The sequence below is a fragment of the Pelobates fuscus genome, chromosome 5 (genome assembly GCF_036172605.1).
Source record: "Pelobates fuscus isolate aPelFus1 chromosome 5, aPelFus1.pri, whole genome shotgun sequence".
NCBI lineage: Eukaryota > Metazoa > Chordata > Amphibia > Anura > Pelobatidae > Pelobates > Pelobates fuscus.
This window is the reverse complement of record NC_086321.1, coordinates 384,153,766-384,178,003: the sequence shown is the minus strand read 5'-3', so window position 1 is coordinate 384,178,003 and position 24,238 is coordinate 384,153,766. Positions and strand designations below refer to the sequence as shown.

Here is a 24,238-nt window from a genome sequence, read left to right as displayed (position 1 = left end):
ATTAGTGTTGGTTGAGAAAGTCTTAACTATTAGTGTTGGATCAGAAGGTTTTAACTAGCCATGCTGGGTGAGGAGGTTTTAACTATTAGTGTTGGTTGAGAAAGTCTGAACTATTAGTGTTGGTTGAGAAAGTCTTAACTATTAGTGTTGGATCAGAAGGTTTTTACTAGCAGTGCTGGGTGAGGAGGTTTTTACTAGCAGTGCTGGGTGAGGAGGTTTTTACTAGCAGTGCTGGGTGAGAAGGTTTTAACTAGCAGTGCTGGGTGAGAAGGTTTTTACTAGCAGTGCTGGGTGAGAAGGTTTTAACTAGCAGTGCTGGCTGGGTGAGAAGGTTTTAACTAGCAGTGCTGGGTGAGGAGGTTTTTACTAGCAGTGCTGGCTGGGTGAGAAGGTTTTAACTAGCAGTGCTGGGTGAGAAGGTTTTTACTAGCAGTGCTGGGTGAGAAGGTTTTTACTAGCAGTGTTAAGTCAGGTGATCAGGTTTGTTTGTTTATCTTTTTGTTCAATATGTAACTGTCTTAATGCAAAAGTGAATTTCATATTGATAAAATAAGACTTGCCCTGTGATACAAAGCTCTGCCTATTTAGCTCTCTCAGTTCCACAAACAGTTAAAATATTTGGCCCTAAAGTCACACGTGCTCTTTTACTAGGAGTCCTCTGTGAGAATGTGACCTTTCAGCCCAACAACAAGACCTTTAATGTTTGTAACAACTGCTTATCAAAAGCTGCTTGCAAAGGCTGCAGACAAGATATCTGCAGCTATTACAAACTGTTTTTAGATATAACCCCAAATAAAAAAAATGCATAATTAAATGCATGCAAGATTTCATTGGAGATATATCTACAAACTTATTATCTTTTGGATTTGGCCAGTGGAGTGTCTATTAACCATCTCTGTGACCTTGATCTGTTAAGGTTCTATCTCCAGCCACCTCCTTCCATCCTCAGTCTGTGTTTGGCTTATTTTATGGTAACAATGTCTTGTTTTATAATATGTCGCTCTCCTCCCTCCATCTTACCAGATTCTCACTCCTTTAATATATACGGCCAATATTACATTTTCCTGCATGTCGTAGTCTAATAATGAGGTAAAAACATAATTAAAAACCATTATATAATCTAAACAGTAAAACACTTTATTGATTTATTTGTAATTAGCTTGCACGTTCAGTTTGTCGCCTAATATATGATTTATCCCAACGCATTCTGACCCGTTTTATTTGACATAATAAACACAAAATACAAAAGAAATGTTATATCAGGACCTTCCAATAGCTTAATATAAGTTACATATAAATCCTAGCTGATTTGCTTGCATAAACATCATCTTTTATCTTAGAATTAGGGTTAGATAGCTGCATACGGACTAATTACTTCCCAAATCATGTCAATCCGTGAGAGTCGATTGTTTCTATACTATGAGCTGGTGAGATTGAGATTATACAAAATATCGAGTGACTCACGACACATCGGCAAGACTTTAAACCTTATATTGCAATACGGGGGGCTGGCCAGCTCTGCAAACAAGCAGTAACGTGTTTTTAGGATCCTGTACAAAGTCTTCATAGTTTTACACAATTTCACACTCCTTCAAATCCACAGCTTTCAAGTCTCGGACATTAGAGGACACTGTAGTCACCCAGATCATCTCAATCCCCTGTCCCTGCAATGGAAAACATTGATGTTTTTGAGAAACTGCATTGCAGGGGTAAGTCCACCTTTAGTGGCTGTCACAACGTCAGCCACGAAAGGCGCGTCCGCTGCACTGACCGAGTAAAACTCACATGACACTGTAGACCCACAGGGGAGCATTATTCAATGCTTTCCTATGGGGAAGTTTCAATGCACAGCACTTACCGCGCATGCACTTTAAATCCCCAATGCTCTTCTGTGAGGAGCATTGAATTGGACATATGTGGAAGAGGTCATGCCTGCTCCATGACTGGCCGGAGGCAGAGAGGTACACAGCGCCAAGGGAGCCTCGCACTGGATAAAGGTAAGTCAGTTCTAAAATTGTTTTACTTTTTAACGTACCCGATTGGGGGGGGGGGGGGGGACATTAATAGATCAGGGATACTATAGTGTTATATAGAGTTACTAATTATATAGTGTTCTTTTAAAGGGACACAATTGTCTCCAAAACAACTACAGCTTAATGTACAATATACAGCTTAATGTTCTGTATACAGCTTAATATATAGTATACAGCTTAATGTACGGTATACAGCTTAATGTACAATATACAGCTTAATGTATAATATACAGCTTAATGTACAATATACAGCTTAATGTACAATATACAGCTTAATGTATAATATACAGCTTAATGTAGGGGTTCTGGTGTCTATAGCCTGTCCCTGCAGACTTTTTAATGTAAGCACTGTTTTTTCAGAGTAAAGGCAGTATTTGCATTGCTCCCTAGTAACACCTCTAGGTGCAGTCACTCAGACGGCCACCAGAGGTGCTTCCTGGGTCAGTGCACGGTGTGCAACGTCTTCACGCTTTGCATGGGGACACTGAACGTTCCTCATAGAGATACATTGATTTAATATATCTCTTTGAGGAGATGCTGATCGGCGCAGCGTGGTATTTTGGCACGCATGCACAACAGCCTTCCAATATGTCCTACGGGAAATCATTGGATTGTCTGAGATAGTCAATTTCGATGATCTCTGCCAAGGAGGCGGATCGGGGGCAGCCATGATGCTCTGCGTGTTGGTGGAAAAAAGGAGGTTAAACTCGCCTTTCACTTAGCTGACAGAGGGGCCGGGGGCCTAAACATCACTTTTTACAGCTATAGTGACAGGAATACATGTTTGTGTTTCTGTCACTGTAGTATTCCTTTAAATCACTTAATTTGCCACAAACAATCATATAGTGCTACATGTTTTTAATCGGTCTTTAAAAGAAATCACTATTATGATATCATTAAATCAGTTCTTTCACTTAAAATAAGGACACATTTATGACCTTTCTTGATTAAGGTCCAATGATAGACGAATTGTGATCCAAAACAACGGGGTTAACTAAGATGTGCAATATGTTCCCGATATCTATCTTACAATATATTAAAAGGTTATTGGATTGAGTGTCATAATGGTAGCAAAGAAGATGAAAATGGCCTTTCCACTCTCCTTTTCCAGTCCCGGGGCAATATATGAGAAAATGTAACTTAGAACACATCAGATCTTTTCTCCAGACTGTATCAAACAAGGAATAGATACTATGATCTGGCACTAAAACAAATCATTATGAGAAACTCGCTCATTGACTGGTTTCCTGCCTTCGGTGATCCATCAGGTGTCCATATTTCACATTTATCTATAAATCTCAGAAAAAAGAAACAAACGGACAAAAAGTCCAGAGGAGAGGATAATAGTAAAAAGGAAGCCCTACCTTTAATAATACTAAGGAAAAAATAATTAAAAAAAAAAAGATGTATATACCAAAAAGTGGAAGGGGGCAGCCCAGAAAAAAGGTTGCTATTAGTCAGTGAATTAAGCTGCTAATAAGGCTACAGAGGTACTGCAAAAAATGCAGCCTACTCACAGTAAAAATGAGGCTAAATAGGATAATATAGAGAAAGATTATATATATACAAAGATTTAAGGAGGATCCTCAATTTCAGAACTTAGAGGTCAGACTTAAGACTAACCTGGACAGATTTTCTCACCAAATTAAAATCAAAAAGCATAATAAATTTAGGAGGGATCTGGCTGATTTTGAAACAGGTAGAGTGTACCGTCAGACTAAGAGAAAGGTGAGAGTTGATTCGGACAATTTCAGTACATCAGAGTACGAATCTACTGATAACGAAGGGGAGTCCTCCACTCAAAATACAATCTCAACCCAACCAGCTCCTAAGAGTATTTTACGCAAGGGAGTGGATTTTTTAGGATTGAGACAAGCAGACGAAGTGCAAGGGCCCAGGACAAGGCAGGCAAAGAGGGGGAGAGGTCAGCGAAAACATTATCGTTAACAACTACCGATCTAAGGGTCATCAATCTGTCCTCTGTTACACTCTCACATTCTCAGACCACTTTATTACTTAAAGGTCTGTCCTTTGTACCCATTCCACCTTTTAATAAATTTACCTGGACAAATGACTTACATCTGTTTGCCCGCAAACTGGCCCTTCATAAATATCACACTCACAAGAATCTAGGATTGACATTTAAGGACATGGAGTGTCTTGACACATTGGTAGCACTCCTGGAATGTAATGAAGGCAGTAATTTGATTCCCAATACCCAACTTGCCCCTAAGAGTTCAGAGGTCACACCACCTCTGAAAGACTACAGGAATGTGAGGTCTTTTTAGATATGGTGTGTAGGGACATAGAAAGAGTCAACATCAAAGATCTTGACTTTGAACCCAGTGAAAATATATCTAAGTCTGAAAGGAAGGCACTTAATGAACTTAAAAATATTGATAAACTGGTAGTCAAACCCTCCGATAAGGGTGGGAATATTGTCCTCGAAGTATGTACAGATGGTACAAAAATTACTATCAGACAGCAACACATACCGTGCTTTAGCTAGTGATCCAACTCCACAATATCTGCAAGAGATTAAGTTCACTCTAAATGAGGCGCTTGAACAAAAGTTGATTACTAGGAATGAATACGATTTCCTATTAATCAAACAACCGGTACTTTCAACCTTCTATAGCCTCCCTAAGGTTCATAAGTCGCTTGTTAACCCTTCAGGGAGGCCAATTGTGTCGGGTTGTGGAAATATCACACAGAATCTAAGCATTTTTTTGGATAAAATCATGGCCCCCATGGTGTCACAACTACCGTCCCATATTAGGAACACTAAACAAATGCTCAATTTCCTCAAAGACATTCATGTACCAGAACAAGCTATGTTGTGTAGCTTAGATGTCGAATCCCTATATAGCTCAATACCACATGAGTTAGGGTTAGCAACGATCAGACAAACCCTAGAAGAAGAACTGAAAGTTCCCGTGGCATACATTAATTTTCTGACAACACTACTTAAATTGATCCTAACCAAAAACATATTTCTGTTTAATGGTACCATCTATCATCAGATAAGAGGGACTGCCATGGGTACATCTTGTGCCCCCTCCTACGCGAACCTGTATTTAGGAGCATGGGAGAAGGGCATCATGGCAGATCCCAAATTACAAACACTGTGCAGTCTAGTACTCTGTTGGAAGAGATACATACGTGAGATACGTGTTTGTCATTTGGTTAGGATCAATACAGGACTTTGAGGACTTCGTACATCTTTTGAATGAAGACTATTTTAACCTAACATTTACCAGTGAATTGGGGGGCAGGAATTTGAATTTTCTAGACCTAACTATCTCATTCCAGCCTGGAGGAGGAGTACTAACGTCTCTGTTCCGTAAAAAAACAGCCACAAATGGATTGTTAAATTGGCAAAGTTACCATCCTAAAACTTTGAGAACTAGTATACCTACGGGGCAATACCTGAGGCTTAGACGCAATTGCTCCAATATAGAGGATTTCAAGGTCAAAGCTTGGGAACTTAGAAAATCCTTTAAGGAAAAGGGCTATCCTAACAGGGTGTTAAGGAAGGCATACTCTAGAGCAATTCTATCAGATAGAGATGCACTCCTTTCAGATGACACCAAACAAAGATCTAACCCTAACCTTATTCGATGTATTGCCACTTACGACGCTGGTTGGACATATATGATGGAAACGCTTAGACGCTAATCCTAACCTCGGATATACACATTAAAGATGTGATCACCACGTTCCCTTCGATTACAGCACGAAAAGGAAAGAATCTCAAAGATATGTTGGTGCAGAGTCATTTGGCACCCTTTAAAAGACCATCCCAAATATATCTACCAAAAGGAACCTTTAAGTGTGGGCACTGTAGTGCCTGTGCCTTCATTACAAAAAATTCTAAACAATTTAGTAGTAGCAATGGAGAAGAGACCTTTCCTCTACGTGCTTTCTTCAATTGTAAGACTGAAGGAGTGATTTACTTATTAAGTTGTTCATGTGGAAAGAAATATGTTGGGAAAAACTTTTCGTCAATTTAAATTTCGAATTAGGGAGCATGTGAATTCTGTGAGAAGACCTCTTGAAACACCTATCTCACGTCACTTAAGGCTCCATCATGTAAATTCTTCCAATCATATAAGATTCATGGGGATCGAACACATTCCACAAACACAACGCAAAGGAGACTGGGATAGGAGATTAAAACAACGTGAATCCTATTGGATTTACATGCTACAAACCCTGTCTCCTGGGGGACTCAATGAAGGCTTCTCCTTTTCAGCCTTCTTATAACTCATTGTTTAGCTTTAGGACGACATAATATTTCCTTACTAGGGATTGTAAATAGTTGTATATACTTTAGTTATCACGTGATGGCTTATAAATACTTTTTTTTCCCCCTCACCCCTCTTTTCTCCTTCTTCCCCCCTCCCCCCCCCCCCCTGCTGCTTGTGAATTTAATACCTCTTTTAGGATGACTCGGTGTTGATCTATTTTTAAGGACTACATTAGTAATTGGTGAGGATCTGTTTCCTTACATCTGGTGGATGTTTCTTACCCTGTATGAATTCTCAGGGTGCCCTAGAATATTTTAAAGTCTCGTGTCACCATATAGATGTGTAATGTTAGCTCCCCATAGTGGGAACTCATTGTTGTGTCAGTATCAAATAACTGACACTTATAAAGAAGTAAAGCATTTATAATTTATTTTATTAAGTATAAATGAGTGGTCTTTTGATACATCTTTTTAATTCATTCATTTTTACATTACACAACTTACTTATAATAGATCTTTATTGATTGATAATGTGATATAATGTTTAAAGAAGTAAGGTATTCATTTTTTATTTATTTTATTAAGTATGAATACTTATAAAGAACCTGCAGTATTTGTAATAATTTTCAGCATTACAAGCTGAGTAAAGTACAAATGAGTGGTCTCTTGATACATCCTTTTATTCATTCCTACTTATAATAGATCTTTATTTATTGATAATGTGATACAATGTTTAACATGGGCAAATTGCTCTACCCTCCGCACGGTTATCTTCCATACGGCGATACTACGTGAATTGCGGTGTGTAAAGAAACCGCCCACCGACCTATAGGAATAGCTGATGCTTTTGTTTACATCGGCTACCCCCACCCCCTGTCTTTGTAGCGATCGGCATCGAATCCAGATCGGAGGAGAGCAGTCGCCGGACCAGCTTAGGCTCTGGCAGCCCCCCGTCATGGATATGTTTGTTGCCAGGTCATCTTGGACAGTCGGATGTTGGATTGAGGTACCCACAATTACTCACCTTGTTAGGGTTGATCCTTATAATACGGCTCCACCTTCTTTCATTCACCTAGTATTAGCTCCACGCCCCCTGATTGGGGAACGATCCATCCTAAGGGAAGGTGAACCATTGAGTGACATGACCGTAGGACAACCCTCAATCATACAGCAGTGTTAAATTTGGTAATTAAGGAGGGGTATATATTTCCTGGTCTATCCAGACCAGATTTAATGCTCCTGACGACGGCATGCTGACACGCCGAAACGCACGTCAAGCTATTTGTTTATTTATTATTTATTTTCACTTTACTCACTTGGTAGCACTATGCACGCATTTTAGTTAGTCAAGTGTGTGGTTATTTTTAGTGGAGGAAGGGATAGGGGCTCTTGTAGGCACTTGTGGATGTTCCACCGTGCCGAGGTATTTTAGGGTCAGCCTGGCTTTTCAGTTTATAGTTGGCTTTGGGGAATTTTTGCAAGAAGGGAGGAGGAGGGGGGACTTTCTCCATTATTTTGCTTAAGAGGACTCTTTTCTCTATATTATCCTATTTAGCCTCATTTTTACTGTGAGTAGGCTGACATTTTTGCAGTACCCCTGTAGCCTTATTAGCAGCTTAATTCACTGACTAAAAGCAGCCTTTTTTCTGGACTGCCCCCTTCCACTTTTTGGTATATACATCTTTTTATTTTAATTATTTTTTTCTTAGTATTATTAAAGGTAGGGCTTCCATTTTACTATTATCCTCTCCTCTGGACTTTTTGTCCGTTTGTTTCTTTTTTCTAGTATTCTTTCAGTGGGTTATTCCCACATTAGAGGATAATAAGTGGGTCCTTTGTGGAATTATCCAATATATTCCCTATTTGTGGGGATCGATTGGTATTCTTCCCTTCGCTCTTTTTATAGCTCCTTATGTATAAATCTTGTTTCTGCTTTTTCTAATGTGTGTCCATTTTGCTGGGAAAAAAGAATAAACCGTGTCCAGTGATGGTGAATGCAAAACAAAGCAAGCAACATTTAAAACAATTGCAGACGTAGCACTTGTCATTGTTTCAGCCCCACTCCCATTGAGCATTTAAATCTATAGTGTTTGTTCTATGGGCATTGTCAAGCAAGTGGATGGGATCAACATCTTCAAAACCAGATTTAATGGGAAAATAATAAAAGTGGCTTTAAATATGTCCTGGTTAAACATTTTATTTTCGCACTAATACTATACTCGTGGTCCGTGTAGAAGTAAACCCTAAAGGCATTGTCTACATTACTTTAATTCTACGACTCTAATGACATTTTGCTCAGAGTCACTATAACCTTTCTGTAAGGATTGTCTTCACTGTCTTTGAAGAATAGGACTGAGCATTCCTCACGATCTTCATTGCTGCTGCCTACCGTAGCGATTGATGAGACAGTGGTGATACTCGGTGATATGTTGGCTAATTCGATGGGCATGGAGCTTGTAGATTCAACTTGAGTGAGTCCATTGGGTGTTAAACCTAAAGATACTTCACTGGATTCATGCATTGGCACAGAGGTCAGAGATTCAATGTTGGTGAAACCATTTGGCATTGAGTTTGTAGATGCAACGCTCTTGAATCCATCATGCACTGAGCTGGAAAAAGGGTCGTTGGATAATACATTAGGCATTGAGCTTGTAGATGCAACATTGGGCAAGTCATTGGACATGGAGTTTACAGATGCAACCTCAAATATGAATTTTGGTCTTGGACTTATAGCGGCGCTACCTGGCTGAGCATTGATGTCCAGTTGCTTTGCACTGCAAAAAGGTGCATAGTACTCTGTCATTTCCTCAAACTGCTCATAATCAACTTTATAGCGCTTTTTCTTGGTCAGCAAGATATTGTTAAATCTGAAACCCCAGAGGATTTCATGTGGCAAATAGGATGTTCGCGACTGATGGGATGTTCCAGTGGAGTCACCGGTGTAAATAAATGTGACCAAAATCTCAAATCTGTCTGCTGCCAGAGCTTTGCGATCTAGAGCATACAAAGGACTATCTTGGTCAATGACATGAACAACAGTGACTGGGGTGACAAGTATTATTTGGTCATTGACCAACGTGAGGTCCTTGTAATCCATGGTGATGCCTTTGTCATGATCTTCATTATAACGTAAGAGCTGTGCCCTTACATTTCCTTCTACTACATGGTTAGGCCGAAAGTCACCAATGCGCCACATAAGGCACAATTTACCATCCCTCACGCCAACAACAGCAAAGTAGCTGAACCTGATGGTCTGAGCTCTTTTTCGGGCAGTTGCCATTTTTGCCATTGCTGCTCCAATAATGAACGTATCGATAATGCAGCTTAGGACTGATTGGAGATTCACCAGAATAATTGCTAAATAGCATTCCTCTGTCACACAACGGTTACCGTACCCAATAGTTGTCTGGGTCTCCAGAGAGAAAAGGAATGCTCCTGCAAATGTGCGCACATTATCGACACACGGTGTGATGTCAGGGTTACTTAAATCTCCGTGCTGAAGAGCAATGATCCAAAATATAAATCCAAAAAGCAGCCATGACAGAACATACGATAAGGAGAATATGATAAACATACTTCGCCACTTCATATCCACCAAGGTGGTGAAGATGTCCGTTACATAACTTTCCCATTCGCTTAGTATGTTTCTGAAATACACATTGCAGCTTCCATCTTTCTGCATGAAACGTCTCTGGAAGCTTTTCCTGTTCACTGTGCTATAATAATACCAGCTGTTCTCCTTCACGTTGACTAATCTCAAGGTATCTCCACTCTGGAACATCTTGACATCTACCAAGAACTCCAACGAGGAATCCAAATTAATTTCCCCACAGAAGAGAACACCTGCACAAACAAAAATAGATTAAAAAAATACTGAAATAAAAACACAACAACATTTCATTCGGTTACATCGAGAAGCAAAGTTTCTCTCTTAAATTGATTTTAACTGAATTTAATAAGCAAAAGCATCAAGGGATTAAAAAATGAGTAATTAAATAGTTTCTCCAGCCAACATGTGAGTTAATTGTAAATTGAACATCTACATGATATAATCACTGCAAGCTTCTCATCTGGGCAAATGGAGGAGAAGGCTGATCAACACATAGACATTATCTACAATCAGAGGTGGGGGGACATAGCTGGGGACCCTGATCCAACCAAAAAATGGAAAACTTTGGGTATGATAAATATTGTCTGAGGGACACATTATCGGCTTCTGCAGAGCTGGGGAAGCCAACCCAGTTGTTATTCTTTGGCTAAGAGCACAGACTGACCACTCTCAGACAATGAATTGCACAGAATTGACACTACCCAACCTCTGACAGCCAAGGTGTTAAACTCTGTATGTGCAGCATTTTATAGCGAAACATTGCACATAAATACTTCAGGCACCATCACCACTTCAAATCACTGGAGTGTTCATGATGCTTGGACTAATTCTTTAAGTGATCTGTGGAAGATCTACAGTGAGGGCTGGAAATTATGCATATAAAATTGAGGACTGCAGGCCAATAAAATAGTATTGTTAAGTACTCCAACTTATTATGAACCCTGATAGATCAAAGAGGGGCCCCAACCTTTATTAATCTGCTCATAAGCACACTTAGGGATGTTAGATGTGTTGGATCAAGAGACCTCTGCTTCCTCTGTATGAAGACAAGAATGGGACAAGCCCAAGCACAAAGACAGAGATTATGCAAAGCTGCGGTGGGTGCAGAAACAAAATGAAACAGTCCAACCCCTATACTATGGTAATTAGCAGCTATATCTAGAGTCCTTGGTGAAATACAGTTAGCTCCCAATTATAGGTATTTACAATCGTTTTATCTAACTCCTATTACGGGACAGGAACTGACGAAAAGAATGATTAGTGACGTAACCTTTCCTGGCAGCCAGCGGAACGCACCAGGTATCTGCCATGGGATCTGGCTGTTGGCAATCTTTATCTCCTACAATGAGCGGGGCTAGGATTGGGATTATTTCATTTTTTTTAATTGTGTTTGTTTTCTTAGTTTTTCTGTTTTGCTTTGGAAGATATTCCTTCAAATTGTAATGATAACCTCTCATTAGCATGCATTGCAATGTTTGAAAACGCACACAATCTCTTCATTCTGCCATTGTTTATAACGCTGTTAGTTATTATTTTATATTACTCGGACTGTTTTCTGAATATGTATTGATGAATCATTTCTTAATTGTTCATATTGTTTAATGAATTAATGAAATTTGTTCATATGGCGTTTCGGAGTCATTTTGTCTACGCAATCGTTTTTGGAGAAGCTATTCAGACAAAAGAAAATTGCACAAAAATTGGCCAATCAGCGTACTGCAAAATATAAATATTATGTATATACTTTACAGAGCCCTGAGAGGGGCATTTACCAATATGCAGTAACCGATGGAGGGGAAAATAATGCAGAGCAGTAAAATTAAATTCTATAGTTATATGTTTTATTTTTATATATTATAGATATTATAGATTGGGGGGGGGGGGGGGGGTTTCACCGCTTCCTTTTTCCCCTCTGTTGGTCACTTCTCACTTGATCTGTGAATAAAATCAGGCTCTTTTTTCCCAGCAATCCTCTCTTTTTGCCGCCACAGACAGCTTGTTCAAATTCTGTAACATTTGTTTCATGATTTGGTCATATGGCGATTTGGGATCCCAGAATTTGTATGAACCGCTGCCGAAAAAAATGGGAAAATGCATTGCGAATGTGAGACTCAACTGCTTGAAAAAAATATAACATGCTGTCTTCCAATTACTAATTGCGTTTTCTCTGTTTACACTACATTAAAAATGGGGAAAAGTGGTAAAGAGACATTTGGAAAGCATTTTGAATCGAATACTGAATTCGTTGTTTTTTTTGTTAGCGATTTAAACATCAGTTCTTAATTAAATAGAAATAAACAAAATAAAACTTACAAACAGCCACAAACAATGGGAGCATGAAGCTATTTAAATCTACAGCTACTGGTAGTCTCCGCTGTCTGTGACTGGAGGCAGAAAATGTACTTCGATATATTCTCACCTGATTTATTTGGTAAACTAAACAAGTGAAAAGATTTACAGAAATCATTTGCCATTGAAGATGCCGGTTCATCACTCTCCTAACAGTAAAAGCATTCCTTCAATTATTTGGATTTTCATTGTGGAAAATATTGTGTTAAACAACATAGAGGAGAAGAAAGGCAGGTTGGAGAGAACGTTTTATCCTTATAATTGTCGGAACCTGCAGCTGCACAGCTCACCGGGACTTGGACCAAATTTAGCATCGTAGCGGAAAACAGAACAAAAAGGGTTCCGGGTGCAAGGTGTGGGAACACCCGATGGGGCTTACACAGAGAGCTCAGTCCATTTCTTATGTTTGCCATTGTAATAGCTATTTGGATTCATTCCGAACTGCCTGCTTTTGGAAATAATCCATCACTAGATGCGGCAATGTAAGGAGCCTTGATACCAGAAGTCTAGCTCGATTCCCCACTAACTGCTCTAGACACATTATGGGCTTCGTAAAAGTATGGATCGTCTAGATTACAGCTGATATACCATAAGTCGTTACTTATCGGAACCCCATCATTTCCATACAGTAAACATTGTGATAATTGTTATTGCTCTATTTTAAGATTTTTTTTATTAATATGTTAATTTAATTATAGCGCTATTTATACATTTAAAAAAACTTGAAACATTAATATCTTGGCATCCATAAAGTCTTTTTTTCATAATTAACAGAGCCTGCATAGAGTGTGTTCAATATAAAAAAAAAAAGTAATTCATTAAACGTCATGATAATTTGTTTCCTAAACTGCATCTGAAAATGTGGATTCAATAATGTTACAAAGCTCGATCTTACTCAGATAACAAGAACTACACATTGGGAAGAGAAAAAGAAGACAACAGGGAGGGAGAACACAAATCCCGGGACCGGGAATTCGAAACCTCAATAAAGAGCTGAAGATGCAAATATCAGAATAGAAGAATTTCAATTTAAACATTAAGGGCTCAGACGTAAATAGCAGAGAGCGGCAGACACTTACACAAACTTGAAAGTCATGCAACCAGGCAGCAATTTGCACTAAAATATCTCAAAACAACAAACACAGTGACATTTAATTCTTTTAAGTGAAAGCAGGCGCCATTAAAAGTCCGGACAGCGTGCTGAAGGTTGACGCGGTAATAAGTAACAGAAGAAAATAGTTTAGTTGAATATTTCGTTTTTTTTTTTTTTTTTTTTAAATCGACTCTGAGATTCCAAAGGATTAACACATTACGGTTCTACACAGCGGGCTTCTAATTAACCCATTCCTTACGGAGACTCGCCAAGTTCAGAACGAATTCAACAATAAGTATTAATTGGAAAAATAACAATGAGACAATGACAGCTTATTATGACGACTCTCTTGGAGTTTTTCTGTCAAGTGTAAAGTACAGGGTAAAATACTGCTTCATTCATTATTTTATGATAATGCAAACTGACTAGTGAAAATATTCACTGTGTTTAATTACGCGGTAAACGCACTGCATATCGTTAGAGATCGCTTTTGGTCAGTGAACGAGCTGACGCTTTGGACTGTACGACTCACAACAGTGTCTGATCCTGCCAGGTATAAAACGTTATCCAGTTACAAACACTGTGAAACCACCGATACAAAGAACTACTGCTTTCACTAATGAAAGGCTTGCTCTAAGCACCATAAGCACTTTTAGTTGTAGCAAAGATCTTGGTGCTTTGAGCACTCACAACACTGTCTCATGAGATCTGGTTATAGCAGCAACAATGTGTAAAACGTGTTCTATGGTGATAAACTATGTATCCCATAATCCCCTGCTGTGGACCAGAATGGAAGGTTCCTGGTGAGCGAGGAGCCTGAATGTCATTTTTAATTGTAATTTATTTAAGCTAGGGGTAGGGGGCAATATTATTAATGCATAATCTATATAAAATAGTCAAAAATATAAGGTTGAATTTTTCCAACAAATTCCCAAAATCAAGAATAATTGCACCGGCCAAACAACTGTCTATTAAAATCCTTCAACAGAACAAAAACACACGGAACGCACAAGCTCGTTATAATATTAAATAATACTTGCCTTGTCTTGCCGTCTCGGCGTTATCTCTGAGCGCAGTGAAAGCGGGGGTTTATGTGCGCTTGTGGAATTATTCTACCCTTGTCACCCCCTATGACGCGCAGCCAATCAAACTGCTGGATGCACAAAGGGTGCCGTCACCAGTGACAGCGATTATATCACAAATCCACCTCCATACTGTTTGTAGATTACTGCAGTGATTGTTTCTATTTCACAAACAACTTACATGATAAATGAGTAACAATGTACCAATAACCATAACCATCTCACCTACAGCGAAAAAACTGCGCCAATCACTGCACCCCCAGCTCAGCTTTAGTTCTTTATTAACATCTAAACGTTTTGTATCACAGGCTGACTTTATACATCAATGTTTGTATTACTTCTGTTTTGTCAGATGACCGGTTCATCCTGTAATTATCGTTTTTTATTACATCCTTGAACATTATTTATTGATGTGATTATTGTTTGAAACATGTAAATTGAAGGAGTTTTTATTAAGGGCATCCATTACTAAATCTCGATGTCCTGCAGGAAAGGGATAACAGGAAGACGACTGCTTCCAATCATGGGCGTAGGAACCCCCCAAAAATCTGGGGGGGATAGCATTTTCATGGGCGTAGGAACCCCCAAAAATCTGGGGGGGATAGCATTTTTACTCGCCGGGTATATTCTTATTCCGGAGTTGTTTATCCCATTGTACAGCGCTACGGAATTTGCAGTCGCTATATAAATGATTAAATAATAACATTAAAGGGTCACTACAGGGAAGGGGTTTTACTTACCCGGATACAGCGCCGGATCCTCCTGATTAGAACCACCCCTACCCTTCCCATGAATATTAGAACCACCCCTACCCCTTCCATGCACAAAAGAACCCCACCTACCCCTTCCACGCATATTAACCCCCTACCCCTTCCATGCATATTAGTACCCCCTAACCCCTTCCATGCATATTAGTACTCCCCTAACCCCTTCCATGCATATTAGTACCCCCTAACCCCTTCCATGCATATTAGTACCCCCTAACCCCTTCCATGCATATTAGTACTCCCCTAACCCCTTCCATGCATATTAGTACCCCCTAACCCCTTCCATGCATATTAGTACCCCCTAACCCCTTCCATGCATATTAGTACTCCCCTAACCCCATCCAATAATTTTTCTACCTCCCCCCTCCTCCCATCCATATTAGTAGCCCCCCTAAACCCTTCCAATTATTTTTCTACCTACCCCTCTCCCCCTATCCTTATTAGTAGCCCCCCTAACCCTTTCCAATTATTTTTCTGCCATGTTAACTAACGCCAGTGCTGGAGTGCCGCCGTGTTTACATTAAAAGGCCTGCAGGGACAGGCTATAGACACCAGAACCACTACATTAAGCTGCAGTGCTTCTGGGGACTATAGTGTTTCTTTAATGTGAGGTAAATTAGAGATTAGTGCCACGAATAATATGCTAGATTGCCTACTTACAACCAGATGAGGATGGTGATGGGCTCTAGCTGCAGTCTGACTCCACTGGTCTGGTGTATAACAGGCTCTCTGGAGGCTGTTTGTAACTGTGGTCACAAAAATCAATGTTCTGGGAGAACGGGAAGCAGCTCCATTTTTTGGGGGCCCTTTACACAGCTCAAGGTCTGGGTCCCAGGGTCCACCTTCATGTTCCACCAATGAGTTTGTTCACAGGGGGTGGAGTGTGTAGGGGATGTCCTGATATGTGTGTAAGGAATGCATTGTGTGAATCTGTGTTTGTATGTGTAAGGGCTGCAAGGTGTGTTTCTGTGTATGTACAGGATGCAGTGTGTGCGTCTGTAAGGGGTGCATTGAGTGTGTGTAAGGAATGCATTGTGTGTTTCTGTGTGTGTAAGGGTTGCATGATTGTGTGATTGTGTGTGTGTGTGTGTGTGTGTGTACGGGGTGCATTGAGTGTTTGTAAGGAATGCATTGTGTGTTTCTGTCTGTGTAAGGGTTGCATGATTGTGTGATTGTGTATGTGTGTGTTTGTGTGTGTGTGATGGATGTCAATCTCTCTCCCTCTCTTGTCACTCTCTTTCTCCCCCTCCTCCCTTGTCACTCTTTCTCCCCCTCCCTCCCTTTGCCCTACTTTCTCCCCCTCCCTCCCTTGTCACTCTCTTTCTCCCCCTCCCTCCCTTGTCACTCTTTCTCCCCCTCCCTCCCTTGTCACTTTCTTTCTCCCCCTCCTTCCCTCCCTTGTCACTTTCTTTCTCCCCCTCCTTCCCTCCCTTGTCACTCTCTTTCTCCCCCTCCGTCCCCCCTTGTCACTCTCTTTCTCCCCTCCTTCCCTTGTTACTCTCTTTCTCCCCCTCCCTCCCTCCCTTGTCACTCTCTTTCTCCCCCTCCATCCCTCCCTCCCTCCCTTGTCACTCTTTTTTCTCCCCCTCTCTCCCTCCCTTGTCACTCTTTTTTCTCTCTCTCCCTCCCTCCCTCCCTCCCTTGTCACTCTCTTTTTTCTCCCCTTCCCTCCCTTGTCACGCTCTTTTTTCTCCCCCTCCCTCCCTTGTCACTCTTTTTTATCCCCCTCCCTCCCTTGTAACTCTATTTTTTCTCCCCTTCCCTCCCTTGTCACTCTCTTTTTTCTCCCCTTCCCTCCCTTGTCACTCTTTTTTCTCCCCCTCCCTCCCTTTTCATTCTCTTCCTCCCCCCTCCCCTACCTCTATTGTAGCGTGGCCGAGCTCTGTATGATCCGCGGGTACAGGGAGATTTTGTTTCCTGTACCCGGCCGGACTAAAAGGAAGTGCACACTCAGTGGCACTTCCTGTTAGTCCGGCCGGGTACAGGAGACAGATTCTCCCTGTACTCGCGGACCATACAGGGCTCGGCCACGCTACAGTGAGGGAGTGACAGGAGGGAGCGCTGAGCGCTTCCCTCCTGTCAGCCCCTCTCCTCATGCTGCGCCCGGGCGGTGCGCCATCATGAACGCACCAGCCTGGGCAAAGCTGCAGCCACCTGAGGCTCTCTGCAGAGCGTTCGAGCGGCTGCAGCATGAGTGGGGCCAGCAGAGCTGGGGGGGATTTCACCATAACCTGTCCCCCCCCGCATGATTTGCTGGGGGGCATGCGTCCTCCCCATCCCCCCAGGTTCCTACGCCCATGCTTCCAATTCTGCGATTATTGACCGCCACACACTTATTGATCGATTGCCGTATCAAAACATGAACTATAGAGGAATTCACCTCTACGACAGCGCTATAAAAGTGGAGCAATCAGAGGGATCTCCATGGCAACTGCTCCGTGTTTGAATTTTGCAGCACAATAGCTGTTTATACAGCAATACTGTGATCGCACCCCCTCGTCCCAACAGCCGAGTATCAGGTGTTGTGGACAGGTAGATAAGGCACCTTGGGATGTACCGTCAGCTGTAGAGTATTCTGGGAGTTTAGCTCAATAACTATTTATACCGTACGTAATAAAAAGGACTAACAGGGACTCTCCTCTGAGGCACTGACTAGAAAGGACAATCTATAAATGTTTATATTCCCTGAGGCTTATTTCCTTTTCAGAACTCAACACAAAAACACAGAAACGAACAGCACAGACGCTGTGAGTGTGTCTCACCTGAGGAAGATTTGTTTAGATAAAATTCAGGTTAAAGTGTATCTCTGTTCCCCTCGCCGGCTGTGGCTGTCTGATAGTGTGCTCAGCTGTCTCAGTTCTGTAATAATGTCACAATAAACAAGCTGGGAATTAGTGTCAGGTGTGGCTCAGGTAAGGAGAGTAAATGCTACGTCTGCAGTAAAGTGTCACTGCGGTCAGTGTGCAAATCATTGCTCTAAATAAAACAATTCCCTCTGAATACAATGAACCAGGCAGCAGCTTTATCTAAAGATTTTATACACTTGGCTGCGTTCCCAGGTAGTCAGAAACAGGTTTAATATCATCAAATAGGTAAATATACACCTGTACAGTGCATATACTGAGCAAATAGGTATACATACACCTGTACAGTGCATATACTGAGCAAATAGGTATACATACACCTGTACAGTGCATATACTGAGCAAAAAGGTATATATACACCTGTACAGTGCATATACTGAGCAAATAGGTATACATACACCTGTACAGTGCAAATACTGAGCAAATAGGTATACATCCACCTGTACAGTGCATATACTGAGCAAATAGGTATACATACACCTGTACAGTGCATATACTGAGCAAATAGGTATATATACACCTGTACAGTGCATATACTGAGCAAATAGGTATACATACACCTGTACAGTGCAAATACTGAGCAAATAGGTATACATCCACCTGTACAGTGCATATACTGAGCAAATAGGTATACATACACCTGTACAGTGCATATACTGAGCAAATAGGTATACATACACCTGTACAGTGCATATACTGAGAGAATAGGTATATATACACCTGTACAGTGCCTATACTGAACCAATAGGTATATATACATCTGTACAGTGCTTATACTGAAAAATAGGTATACATACACCTGTACAGTGCATATACTGAGAGAATAGGTATATATACACCTGTACAGTGCCTATACTGAGCAAATAGGTATACATACACCTGTATAGTGCATATACTGAGCAAAAAGGTATATATACACCTGTACAAATAGGTATATATTAACATCTGTACAATGCATATACTGAGCAAAAGAGTATATATACCTGTACAGTGCATATACTGAACAAATAGATATACATACACCTGTACAGTGTCATAAAAAAACTATACTGGGCTCTAATACACAATGCTTGACTCTCATACACAATACTGGGCTCTCATACACGATACTGGGCTCTCATACACAATGCTGGGCCCTCATACACAATAGTGGGCCGTCATACACATACTAGGCCATCATAAACAATACTAGGCCCTCATACACTATACTGTACCTTCATACACAATATTGGGCCCCCATACACAATACTAGACTGAGGCTCTCATACACAATCCTGGGCTCTAATACACAGTACTGGGCTCTCATACATGATGCTTGACTCTCATACACAATACTGGTCCCCCATACACAATACTGGGCTCTCATACACAATACTGGACCTTCATGCACAATACTGGGCCCCCATACACAGTACTGGGCTCTCATACACAATCCTGGGCTCTCATACATGATGCTTGACTCTCATACACAATACTGGGCCCCCATACACAATAATGGGCCCCCATACACAATACTGGGCTCTCATACACAATCCTGGGCTCTCATACATGATGCTTGACTCTCATACACAATACTGGGCCCCCATACACAATAATGGGCCCCCATACACAATACTTGGCTCTCATCCTAAAGACTAGTCGTCCAATATATAAGACCAGTTCTCACTCACACAACAGATATCAACCATACAGAAGACTAAACTAGTCATGGTATGCACAACACTGGTCATTTCTGGGATCATTTTTGGTTTACAATAATTCATATTTTGTGAGCAAGCACTGCTAAGTACTAAGTGATGCAGCCACTCAGCCAGATATAGTTACACCGTGGAGGTTGTTGTCACATAGTGAGTGTAGGTTTCATTACCACATACAAAGATTCTATTCAGAGCTACATTTAGTGGATACCCGTCACCTTCATATAACGGTCGTATCATTGAGTAAAACCAAAACCAACCAATTGCTTTCCCATTCATCCACTTATCCATTTATAAAGCACACATTCTATTATAAACAAGCTTTACTTCTTCCTGTCAGCAGCCCTATGACAGCCAAACCCAAAATATCGTTCTAATGTCCAACAAGACTCAACCAGTTCCTGCTCCTTCCAAGACTAGTAGCTGTAGCCCATCAGACTTCCTGTGATTGCCTGACAGGTGGAACGCATCCGGGAGATTCACTGCACTCCACAGAAAGAACGCCAAACAGCCTGAAGGTTCCTTGTCAGATTGCATTTTTCGCCCAGAGTCGTGGAATGTTTTAATTCCTTACTATAAATGTCCAGATGTTTCCAAAGTCCATGCTCACAGATGAGTTTAGATCCTCTTTGTTCTTTGCTCTCTATTTGCGTGCCAACTGTCAGTTTTTTCCATAGGCCGTCATATGATCCATGTTGTGTCTGCAATAAACGCGTCTGCAGGTGATACATGGGCGTGGGACTTTATATTATTTTAAATTCCAATAAAATTGGGGAAAAATAAGTTATGATAGGATGATGGCTCAAACAAATTGCCTAATTCTGCAAAAATCACACCAACATTGCACTCCCAATACTGAACAAGCTTATAAAAGAAGAAAATCTAGATTTCGGTCTCCGACTATATGTATTTTATTTACAATACATGTGCATTGATGTGAGTAAATGTCCACTTAAATGGCAGATTATGTGATACACGCATTGCACGTTCCGAGTCATAGCAGCATCCAGTGACATCATAACCCATCTTCACTGCTGTCATCAGATGACATCACATTCTCCCATTTTTGGATATGCCCAGCTATAGTTACATAGCAGCTAGGAGGACGGTAGAAGCACTTTTCATACACTATCCAACAGCTCAAAGCAGTGACCGGCAGGTCAAAGCAAACATGGCAGGTCTGGGGTGGTTTTCCTAAGAGCAATTGACCAAGGAAATGTAAAACAATTACCTAGTTTGTCCATTGTCACCTAAAACGTGCAATTTTCTAGTGAGTTTTCCTCAATTTCCAGTTTTGTTAGAAAAAAAAGTAATTTTTTTTTCTCAAAACTCTCTTCTAAAATTTAAGAAAAAGAAGATGCCGAGTTATGAGCAGAATGTACATTTCTGTTTGAACCCTCGTAGTTTACATTTTGGAAGAAAGAGATATTTAAACATATTGGTTTCCACTTCCAAGGGCGCCCAAACTCCATGATTCTAACCAAACACAAACAAGTGACGTGGAAAGACAATAGTTCACGACCTCGGGCTTCCTACAAGCAGCGGACGTTTGTGACGTGATGGCTCTTGGTGCAGGAAGCTCAGGAGAAAACAGAAAACAGATGGACAACTTGCCAGAGTTTTATAACAACAGGGACATTAAACTGAAGATGTCACTAAGTATCCTGGAGAAGTTTCTAAATAGAAGTAAAAAAAATAGATTGAAAGGAAATGATTGTGTTAGCAGAGCGTCAGAGTCAGGGACGACCACTTAATGCTGCGCCCATCGGGGGGGGGGGGGGGGCACATCATAGAGTGTGTTAGCTGGACTCATTGTCTCATTAAACTGATTTTTCCCAAGAGCTGGATTTTATTTTGTGTGAGCCACTATGTACAGTGCTGTTATATTTAACACATACTAGGTTTGAAGAGGGGCAAAAGCAAAACAATAGGAATTAATCAACCTCGCTTCTAGTGTCGCTTGTCATAAAGCGATCATTCCACAAGGCTGGTCACATGTCAAAGCAGCCGGAGTACGAGAGATAATGCACCCAGGGTACTGGGAGATGGACAGTTACCTACCAATCCTGTGCATTAATACATAGATCTATTAATTCATCTGTGTAAGTGTTATATCTGCCATGACGGATGGGGTAACGGCTGCAAAAACGCTGCTCAGCTGCGCAGTGCGTGGAACTCCAGACAACGTCAATAAATAGCACTCACTTTGAAACCCCGCTATATTATCAACCAGAAATCCAAAGGTCTTTTGTATGTGACTTGATAAAGAACTTGTGATTTGGTGGAAACGTTGCCAGGTCCGCTCGGGTGGAATAATACTCCTTCATTAATATTTTCAGTGTTGCGGCTCTGTTAATATTAATGTATCCTTTGCGTTTGTGGAAAGGAAGCTCGGAAACCTGCACTCGTTTATATTTCTCAGAAGTGCCGGTCCTGCTGTATATTTGTTCTGCATCTTCTAGCAGTACGTTAGTCCGGCTGATTTTCAGGTGAGGATTGACTCCATGTGACAGGCGTTCCTCCTTTTTGATTCCGTATATCTACCTGTAAGGGTGTATCTCTGTGCCAGGAACATTAATACAGCTCTCCGTATGTTTATACATTATGAAGATAAGGTTTATCCATTATTACATGTTTGTATTATTCAGAAATCTCTCAGCAAGGCTTTGTTTAATTCCTGATTTCTAGTTAGCGAATGGGACAGGGTAATGCGTTAAAGCTGTTTGGCCGTTTGGAAACATGAATCTACGTCGCCGCAGTGATAATGTCTCTGGTTCCCCTGCAAGGTTGATAATCTGAGGTGACACACATTATCACACTGGATTCTCTCCAGCCTAGAATTCGGAGTACGTATAACTTGTTAAACCTGAACTGAGCTACGTACAGCACACGGGGAAGATGTTTTGTTAAATTTTCTTTAATGAGATCTCACCCATTGCTTTCACATATTGCGTCACCCATACCAGTCTAATTAAAAGAACAAACTCTCTCAGCCACTCCCATGTGTCCCGGCCCATTCTGAGCTAGCCATTATCGTGCACTGCCTGGTCACATGCCAATACAAGGTGCAATAAGTCACAAGCCAGGAGGGAACCACCTATAAACACAACAACGTGGGCTTTCCAGGGAAATGAAAAATGCACAGGATTTGTTATTAATTGATTAGAAACGTTGTTTGATCTAGAACAATCTAATTCAAAGCAATTCTGTTTACAATGGTCCTTTACTGGCGATGACTTATTAAATGAACTGGTACGTAGGAATACTCCTCGGCGCACAAAATAATGTCGGTTCTTGCTTTGTAGGGTAGAAAAGACGTTTAGCGATTTAGTTTTGGATGAAAAGGTTTGTGCTGTCTCGCCTTTAAACTCTGTTGAGAAATGCACTGTTCCACGAGTCATGAAACATAAATAGAAACAGTAAAATTAGAACCTGTGGAGCGCAATTAGAGCTACACAAGAAGCTGTCCATTTGCAGAAAAAGGAGGATGTCTTTGCTGATAATCTAGCTGGAAAGGGGGGGTAGAGCTGCTCGCGCCTTTGTTGTGTTTGAGTAAGAGTGCGTTGAAATATTAAATCATACTCCTCTCGGTCACAGCACAGCATTGCAATGGAATCCGGAAAGGTCTGCGTTGGGTTAAAGGGACACTATAGTCACCTAAATGACTTTAGCTAAATAAAGCAGTTTTAGTGTATAGATCATTCCCCTGCAATTTCACTGCTCAATTCACTGTCATTTAGGAGTTAAATCACGTTGTTTCTGTTTATGCAGCCCTAGCCACACCTCCCCTGGCTATGATTGACAGAGCCTGCATGGAAAAAAAAACTGGTTTCACTTTCAAACAGATGTAATTTACCTTAAATAATTGTATCTCAATCTCTAAATTGAACTTTAATCACATACAGGAGGCTCTTGCAGGGTCTAGCAAGCTATTAACATAGCAGGGGATAAGAAAATCTTAATTAAACAGAACTTGCAATAAAGAAAGCCTAAATAGGGCTCTCTTTACAGGAAGTGTTTATGGAAGGCTGTACAAGTCACATGCAGGGAGGTGTGACTAGGGTTCATAAACAAAGGGATTTAACTCCTAAATGGCAGAGGATTGAGCAGTGAGGCTGCACGGGCATGTTCTATACACCAAAACTGCTTCATTAAGCTAAAGTTGTTTAGGTGACTATAGTGTCCCTTGGACTTACTACCTCGCAGGTTTATGTCCGTTGCATGTGGACCTTCTCATACCGCAGAGTGCAACATGAGGGGATGGGGGGGGGCTCTGCAATATCACTGCTTTTTCAATAGCTAATCTTTAACCCTCTCCTAAATCCCTCACCAGTGCTAAGCCATGTTCTAAACATTTATTATTTAAAAATCAGAGTGTCATTATTTAATTTAGGCTGGTGCGGTGGACACAATATGGGACTGCGATAGTCAACCGCGTCTTCCATTTAACAAATATTGTGCGGCAGGGGGAATGAGAGGCCCTTTGCATATTAA

General features: G+C 40.9%; 1 protein-coding gene across 2 annotated transcripts in view; it reads right to left on the bottom strand.

The window, feature by feature from the left end:
• Positions 1 to 8,198: 8,198 nt before the first annotated feature.
• KCNJ16 (potassium inwardly rectifying channel subfamily J member 16) overlaps positions 8,199 to 24,238 on the bottom strand; it is a 34,062-nt gene continuing 18,022 nt past the window's right edge. The window contains exons 1-2 of one of the 2 annotated variants that reach the window (XM_063453448.1): positions 17,946 to 18,112; positions 8,199 to 10,125 (exon numbers count right to left, since the gene is read on the bottom strand). In XM_063453448.1, the coding sequence (XP_063309518.1) occupies positions 8,555 to 10,063 (1,509 nt within the window). In that variant the 5' untranslated portion in view covers positions 10,064 to 10,125; positions 17,946 to 18,112 and the 3' untranslated portion in view covers positions 8,199 to 8,554. Of the gene's footprint in view, positions 10,126 to 17,945; positions 18,113 to 24,238 lie in introns of those variants that run through there. The other variant, XM_063453449.1, reaches the window with a different exon arrangement.